Here is an 8449-nt window from a genome sequence, read left to right on the forward strand (position 1 = left end):
TTTTTTTTTTTTTTTTTATTTATTAGATTATAAGGCAATCTGCCAATGAGGTGAAAGAGGGTCTCAATTGGGGGGGAGGGGGTCACTTTGACGGTTGACGGTTAAAAATAGGCCCTTTTGACGGTTGACGGTTAAATATTAGATCATTTGACGATTGACGGTTAATTTTTTCGAATGTCGTTTACAAAACGAACTAAACGCGCGAATTTGGCCGTAATTTTTCATAATGACGCGTTTGCAAAGAACTTTAAATTCAGAACACCTTTTATTAATAAAGGACCAACGTTTTACGACACCGAAAGTGTTTCCACAGCCGAAGTCAGTTCTGCCGCTAACCAGTTTTACTCGCGATTAGAAGTTAAAGGACTTACATAAATGTATTTCTGTGATATATCAAAACTTTTCTTTATAAACAACAGAACTTGACCCCAATTAAGGTAATCGTTTAGTTCTTACTTAAGTATATCTGAGACATTTGACGGCTAACATTGGCTTGCTTATTTGACGGTTAACGGTAAATATATTGCGTTTTTGACGGTTGAAGCTTGATATTGTAACCTAATATTAATATTTAATATTTAATATTCTGACGGTTGACGGTTAACTCCATTGAGATCCTCTTGAAAGCCGCGGTCGCTGATTTGACATTTGAACACGATCTTTTCCCCGTGGGGGGGGGGGGAGGGGGGAGAGAGAAATTGAACAAACAAATCTTCAAAAGTTCGAATGCCCGGGGAGATGTTGAAACTGCAAGTGATCGACCCATAAGTGAGTAGTTTCTTGATCTATTTGTTTCTTGTCTTGAACAAACCCATTTACTCTTTAAACAGCTTAAAGTTGCTAGATGTTAAAGTTCACGCACTCAAATTTCAAAAAAACTTTCATCAAAAATCTTGATTCCTGGGATTTGTTTTGGTGTATAAATGCTGACATTCATCCGCCCGACTTCCATCATGGGTGGCTCGGGTATCAAAATCTTCCAGTAAGGCAACTCCCTGAGCTTTCCGGTTCTTTCAATGGAGGGGGTCTTGCACATTGAACTTCTTGATCTTGTTATGTTCAGCCTTGAGGAAGAATGAGATATCCTGCCCCTTTTACCGAAACAGTTAGCTTCGAGGCTGCCCTCGCCTCCATCATTATAGTCAGCCATGGGACTACGAAACGCAGGTGGAATTATTCCTCGCAGTGAGATCTGAAAAACGTCCATTTTTCCATCTTCGGCTGAATTTTCACTCTTTGTACGCACTTCAAAATTTTTTGATTCCATTAAGAACCTTGTAATACTTGATCTTCGAGAACTGCCGACCGATGAAAATGGAGACTCCAGACGATGTCCAATTTCTAAGGGTATATGTGGAATGCAGTTCTGGCTCTCGCTTGGAATGTAATCTGTAGCGTACTTAGAATCATACGACCTTGACTTTTCATCAGTGCAACTATTTGGACGCGTTTTAAGACCTTGCAAGTGGTGGGTTAAAGAGGCAGGCCAAGGTCTTCTGCGTTGTAGTGGATCACATTCCTTGTAGACGGAGAATGGGGTTTTGAGGTCCCTTTCGCTTTCTTGCGGGACACACAAAACATATGGCGAGACACAAATGTCCGGGAATCTTCGGATTTGTTCGTCGATAACAAACTGTTGCATCTGTGACTTCGTGCAGTCAGTGCACAAGTTGGGACCAAGAACATCACAGAACTGTTTCGAATACTTATCCTTGCCCACGTGTACCAATCGATCGCAGTATTGTACTCTAGGTGCAAAGGCGATTAAATTTCCAGTTTTCAAGCGTGTGCCATGGAGAGGTGCTGCAACACCCATTTTCCTTCCTAACATACTCGGGGTCGATAATGCGTTCTCATGATGAGATGATCTTTCGCTGTCAGCCCAGTTCTGTTGTTTTACCTTTCGTATTAAGCGTTCTCTGGTGGATTTTTCAAGGTCGGTCTCGGTAACGAAAACGTCTGTGTAATCTAAGTTTTCTCTCTGTCTCTGAACTAATCGAGCATCCAGAGCCTCTGTGTGTACTGACTTTCTGCGAATTTTCAGTGGTTTTTCCACGGCTGAACGAATCTTACTCCGGGGCAATGCAACATTTTCGTAACTGCCGAAGAGGCTGGTGGGTGTACATTTGTTTTTGGTGGTGAGATCCCCGAATTTAGAAAAGACTTCAAACTCCTGGAGTTTCTTTCCTTCTTTTGACTTGTTTTGTTTTCTTATGGCGGTTTTGTTCATGATCTGTGAAGAAGAGCTTCTAATACCAAGCGGTGGAGAAAACTGCGTTCTTTCGCCCACAGCCGTAGACGCACTTCTAAACTAGTCGTCACTAAAAAACTAATCTTTTGTAGTAAACAGAGAGTTCATATAAAAATTAGATCGTTATTGCTCATCGTTTACTTCAAATCAAATATTGACTCGCCTACGCAACTGTAGGAAGACGCGTTTACGAAGCACTTGAGTGTTATGCAAATGATCTTAAGAAATATCTTGCCGGCAAAGCGCAAAAGGAGAAAGGGGTGACGGAAACCGAAAACAAAAGCCTAACGCCCGAATAAAAGTGAACCACTATTATTCTAATTCACTTGCATTTTTAAAGGCATTTTTTGTAATCGGTTATAAACTTTTGTAACTAGTAATCCCAAGGGTAAAGTCAAATTGAGAAAAGAAACGTCCATTGTTTTAGTCTCCATGGTAACACACCCTTTGCGATTTCTAGCCTGTATGCAACAAAGAAGGTCGAATTTGATTTTATTAAATTTGTCCGCTAATTAACGAAGTTAGCTTTCTCGTCTAAATTAATTTCGTTGTTAGACAGTGGACTAATCCCTCACGCCACGACTTTCGATCTGTTGGTTAAGACTCTCTTCACAGGAGGTTCCAAAGGGATTTTATTCCTTTTAATAACTTTATTTATGGACACTTGAAGATGAGGGCTTAAACAAACAAGATGAAAATTAAAACTTTAACCTTCTGTCAACATGCAAATTGTTGTACTCAATTCTGGGTTGGGACACGTTTGTTTTTCGCATGCACCCGGTATATGTTTTATGTCAACGTAACAAGTTATCCTTAATCAAGGTCTTATTCCTATGTAACTTCAAGTCAATTCTCTGTAAAATTTGGTAAAGACATTAGCTTTGAAAGAAACGCTTAGGTTATGTCAGCGGGCAAGTGAAAAACCAAGTTAATTATCAAAGTTAATTATAGCGCTGAACGGCATAGGGTAAAATAACGACTGGACTGGACTATTTTTTGGACGATTTTTTGGACCATTTTATAAGGGGGGAGACACACCTTTAGTACTCAGGGAGGGGTGGGTGCAGTCAACAAGTACTGAGGGAGGGGTGGGGAAGAATGTTATCACTCAGGAAGGGGTGGTAAGTGGCTGTAATTGTAAACAGTACTGGTTAATGGAGCTTTTACTCGATCGTAACAATTATTGATTGTTTTTAAACTGGCGCGCGGAAGAAAATTTAGTAGTGAACAATAAAGACAATGGAGTGTTTATGTCTCGGAACTATCGGTCTGATAGTTGCCCCTTGGAAATTTGATGTTTTTAAAACTAGCATATTTGTTTTAAGAACATAAAATTTCCGCGGGGCAACTATCAGCGGTAGTTTGGAAAATAAGGAATGCCGGAATATCCGGAATACCCGGAATTCCCGGAATGACCAAAAAATAATAAATTGAAAAAAAGATTACATAATAATTAAAAATAATAAGTTTGAATAAATAATTAAAAATTATTAATTAAAAGAGTAAAAATAAAGTGAAAATAGTAATTAAAAAGAAAAAAAAGAAAATCAGTTCTCTATAAGTAAAACCAAAAAAATGCAAAATTTTCTCTCGATAAAATGCAGAGACCACGTGACGTAAAAAATAACTACCTATGGCACTGTTCACGGAGATACACATATGAAGGTGTAGTCTGATCGTCCGGGTGAGTGTAGTCCTGAGAAGGACTGTTGTCGGTGGTAGTAACTGACGTTTCGACAACCTGTGCGGAAGTCATCATCAGAGTCAAGTGAATGATTGTTGTCAGTAGAATGTTCTTATTCCAGTTCGTGTGAAATGATCGGTTGGTTTTGCCGTGATGTTATTGGCTGTAAGACTCAAGTGACGTAAGTCGGTCGTGATTGGTCTGTTTCGATCTGTCGGTAAAGTTAGGTCGTTCTTTTTCGGTCGTTTGTGATGTTTATGTCGTGAATGAGTCGTTTGTATGGAGCGGGTAGTTGTTGACATCTGTTTAGGGGAGTCTGTTCTAAGTTAGTAAACCAGCTTTCCAGAGTCAGTCGTTGAAAATAGTCAGTGCTGTAGGTTAGGCATTGCGCAGAGTCCCAGTCAATGTTGTGGTTGGTAAGTCGATGGTGTTCAGCAATGTGATTGCTGACATCACCTTTCCTCGTCGCCCGTCTGTGTTCAGTCAGTCTTGTTGTGAGGTTTCTGCCAGTCTCACCGATGTAGGAGGCTTGGCAGTCGGAACAATTGATCTTATAAATCGTTCCCTGTCTGTTCCTCGGTTCGTCTTTGTCTTTAAAGACGTCTTTTAAATCATTTCACACGAACTGGAATAAGAACATTCTACTGACAACAATCATTCACTTGACTCTGATGATGACTTCCGCACAGGTTGTCGAAACGTCGGTCACTACCACCGACAACAGTCCTTCTCAGGACTACACTCACCCGGACGACCAGACTACACCTTCACATGTTACCCACGGGTTCAAACCATTTACTGAGATACACATACTAGAACTACATGTAGCTTACAGCCTACAATATACAAACTGATGCCGAAGATTGCTTCAAGGTAAATAAACCAGAAGTGTGATTTATTATTGACAGACCTCAAGCACTGTGGGTCCTAAGTGGAAAAGGGGATGTAACTACGATAAGTACTTGACGAGCAAACCCAAAGTGCGACCGCACTTAAAATCTGTACACACAAGCATTTTCTAATGCCACCCAATTTTTGCGGTTTTCAAAAATTTTAGAAATCATCAAAGACGCCGGTGTGCTTGGGTGGGACTGGCCGATTTTGCCAAAATTTTTTGAACTGCGCCCGGTGCGGTCAAAGTTGTCCTTTTGTGGGTGCGTGTGACGTATAGGTCAGAGCGGATAAAACCAGAAAGAGCGGGAAATTTCTCCATTACACGCTGACGTGTTCCTTGCCTACACGAGATTATGGATAGAAGGTAACTTTTCTTCCCCTACAGCAATTTCTCAGGACGTTACAACCGTTGCGGCAAGTTATAAGGTCCGCACCAGCGACTCCTGAAAATTACTCAGCCAGCCAGTCTAGAACATGTGAGTGTCCCTGCACAAGTAAAGCCATCTGCCCGCCAGATTCCCCTTTTGATGGTGGAAACTCGGGCAAAAATCATATGAAAAGAGGAGTGAGGAAGAAATCGCGATGCAAAGTGTTCTGTTTCGCTGCATGGTTAATTCGTGTGAATGTTTATTTGCCGGCTGAGAAATTTGCCTGCGTGATTGACGTTTTCCTCTTTAATCTGGTTAAAAGGCGACCCTAAGGTTGTCAATTTAATTTCCTTTTCCGCTTAAAAAAGTTTAGTTTTTGGTTCTTTCGGATTTCCGGTGAAGTAAAAATTTGACAGTAATGCGACAGTCTCATGATGCAGTTCCGTTCATTGCTTAATATGCTCTAGCCCGCAGCCTTGCAACTCAATCAGTCTCGCTTCCACGTCACGCGCATCACCAGCTCGCTCAATTTTTGAGTCCCCTCCCATCTCTCCCGTTTGATAATTTCTTATATTGTAGCTTTCCTTATTTCCATGTCTTATAACTTGGTTTCCTTCGGCAGGGGCTTATGATTGCATTTTTTTTATTAGGGTGGGCGGGTCTCCTTTAATCATTACCTGTCAAGAACTAAACTGCCAAGCTGTCACGCCAACACTGCTTGTTGTTTTATTGTCTCGAACGTGTCTGCCATTGTTTGCGAAAAAACTTCGGATCACGTCGTGTCCATCAACTTCATCTCGAGTATAAATCATCAAGCGTCGGTAATTTTTAAGGGCAACGCCTCTTTGAAAGTTATCTCTAAAACTGCTAAAACTGTTTTTTTTTCTTCAGTAAAAATGAAGTATTTTCAGGATTTAATCCAGTTCGCAAAAAAACAAGGTGATGACATTTTAATGTTCGAAGCATTTAACAAAACGAATCTTTAAAATTTTTCAATAAATCGGACTGCTGGGCTCAAATAAAATATTTTTCATAGTTTACAGATCTGTGTGACCTGGAAACTAATGTGGCAGTTTTTAAAATGTTACGAAACAATAAATCATCTTCTCTTGCCCGGAACTATACGTAAAATGTTGCTCCTCCGAACCTTTACCAAAGTTCTTGCCACATATTTTACCCTATGCCACGCTGAACTCCTCTTATAAGTGTCTTGAGTCTCTACCAATTAAAGCTCATTTATCTGATAAAAAAGTTTTTATCACCTTTTTTTTTATTATTGACCGACAATATAGGGATTAAAAGTCAATCCATTACAAACCTTAATGATCATCATCTTTTAACCCCAGAAGGTGGTGGCATAGGGGAAATATGGACTGGAGTGGACGATTTTTTTGGACTATTTTTTGGACGATTTCTTGGCCCATTTTATAAGGGGGGAGGCACATCTTTAGTACTCAGGGAGGGGTGGGGTGCAGTCGACAAGTACTGATAAAGGGGTGGGGGAAGAGTGTTATTACTCAGAGAGGGGTGGTAGGTGGTTGTAATTGTAAACACTACTGGTTAATGGAGCTTTTACTCGATCGTAATAATTATTTTAATCAGTTTTTCGACTGACTTCTCCTATATCAACATTTTGCGCTGGGCCGCGGCGCTTCTTTCTTTTTTTAGCCATGCGAAAGCGAAACTGCCAAGTAAACACTGGACTTAAGTCTTACTGAAAATATCGCGTTTACGATCCTCCACTGTTGAGTTACCAGTCTGGCATAGGTTATGCGTGTGCCTTTTGAGTCTACTTGTGCACCATCAGTTTTCCTTTCTGTAATTACCAGATTTATCTATCTTTCTTTTGTCATTGATGTTATGAGACGAGATCATAGAATTTCAGTTCCTTGGCCCTTGACTTTATCCGCAAATAGAGAATTTACAAGCGCTATCGCAAATTTTAACGTTTGTACGTTTACTATATGAAATCATTTTTGGTACAATCGTGCAAAGCAATATTCTCTCAGGTGTCTCGTTAACACAGACCTCGAAAACGCAGACCGCAGACCGCATACCGCACACCTGGAAAACGCACACCTCGAAAAACGTGTATACAGTGTGTAATTACCAGACTTATCTCTCTTCTTTTTGTCATTGATGTTATCAGACGAGATCTCGGAATTTCCGTTATGCGAAAGCGAACCTGCCAAGTAAACACTGGACTTTAATTTATATTTAAAACGCTGCGTTTACGATCCTCCACTGCTGAGTTATCCGTGTGCCTTTTGAGTCGACTTGTGTGTGCACTATCACTTGCTTCACGTTTTCCTTTGTGTATACAGTATGTAATTACTGAATTTATCTATCTTCCTTTTGTCAGTGTTCTTATCATGAGACGAGATCACAGAATTTCGCACTACACCGAAAGACCTAGTTAAACAATAGAGTGTTTCTGCCCAGGAACTATCGGCTGATAGTTGCCCCGCGGAAATTTGATGTTCTTAAAACGAATATTTGCCCGAGAAGCAAAGCTCCGAGGGCAAATATGCTATATTTCCGAGACATAAGTATTGTCTTTATTGTTCACCACTAAATTTTCTTCCGCTCGCCGGTTTAAAAACAATCAATAATTATTACGATCGAGTAAAAGCTTCATGAACCAGTAGTGTTTACAATTACAGCCACCTACCACCCCTCCCTGAGTACTAACATTCTTCCCCTACCCCTCCCTCAGTACTTTTAGACTGTACCCACCCCTCCCTGAGTACTAAAGGTGTGCCTCCCCCCTTATAAAATCGTCCAAAAAAATAGTCCAAAAAAAATCGTCCAAAAAAATAGTCTAGTCCAATCCATATTTTACCCTATGCCGAAAAATAAACACTCGTGAAACCGCACACAGACTCATTTAATTTGACTATCTGATTTTACCACACCGGGTGTGGGTTTGTACGGTGGCCCAGAAGGCTCAACGCAAACAAAAAATATACTGCAGCAAATAAAAAATATACTGCAGCAAAAAATATACTGCAGAAAATAAAAAAAATCAAAACGCAAAGAAAAAAAGTACTGCACCAAATAAAAAAATGCCACGCAAACAAAAAATGCCACGCAAACAAAAAAATACTGCAGCAAATAAAATATGTAACGCAAACAAAGAAAAGAAAACGCAAACAAAAAAAGAAAACGCAAACAAAAAAAATTGGAACGCAACGCCAAGGAAGACTGGGTAATAGTTCTTAGTTTCCCGCCAAAACAGCATGAACTGGAACT

The 8449-nt window shown here is 40.2% G+C and overlaps 2 protein-coding genes across 2 annotated transcripts in view; both read right to left on the bottom strand.

Annotated features, from left to right (window-relative positions):
- On the bottom strand, positions 1-2311 carry LOC111331181 (uncharacterized). Its single transcript, XM_022936244.2, has one exon. It carries the CDS (start codon positions 2228-2230, stop codon positions 863-865), a length of 1368 nt encoding a protein of 455 aa, XP_022791979.1. The 5' UTR covers positions 2231-2311; the 3' UTR covers positions 1-862.
- A 5756-nt stretch (positions 2312-8067) lies between these two features.
- LOC111331202 (adenosine receptor A1-like) overlaps positions 8068-8449 on the bottom strand; it is a 5369-nt gene continuing 4987 nt past the window's right edge. Inside the window, exon 1 of the mRNA XM_088746492.1 lies at positions 8068-8449. This exon is cut by the window's right edge and continues 4987 nt beyond it. The gene's annotated coding sequence lies outside the window, so the exon portion shown is untranslated.

This window comes from Stylophora pistillata, chromosome 1, assembly GCF_964205215.1.
Source record: "Stylophora pistillata chromosome 1, jaStyPist1.2, whole genome shotgun sequence".
NCBI classification, from domain to species: Eukaryota; Metazoa; Cnidaria; class Anthozoa; order Scleractinia; family Pocilloporidae; genus Stylophora; species Stylophora pistillata.

What these genes read in the sequence shown, in the direction of transcription:
- LOC111331181 (XM_022936244.2), bottom strand. Translation starts at nt 2,230, where the DNA reads ATGAACAAAACCGCCATAAGAAAACAAAACAAGTCAAAAGAAGGAAAG.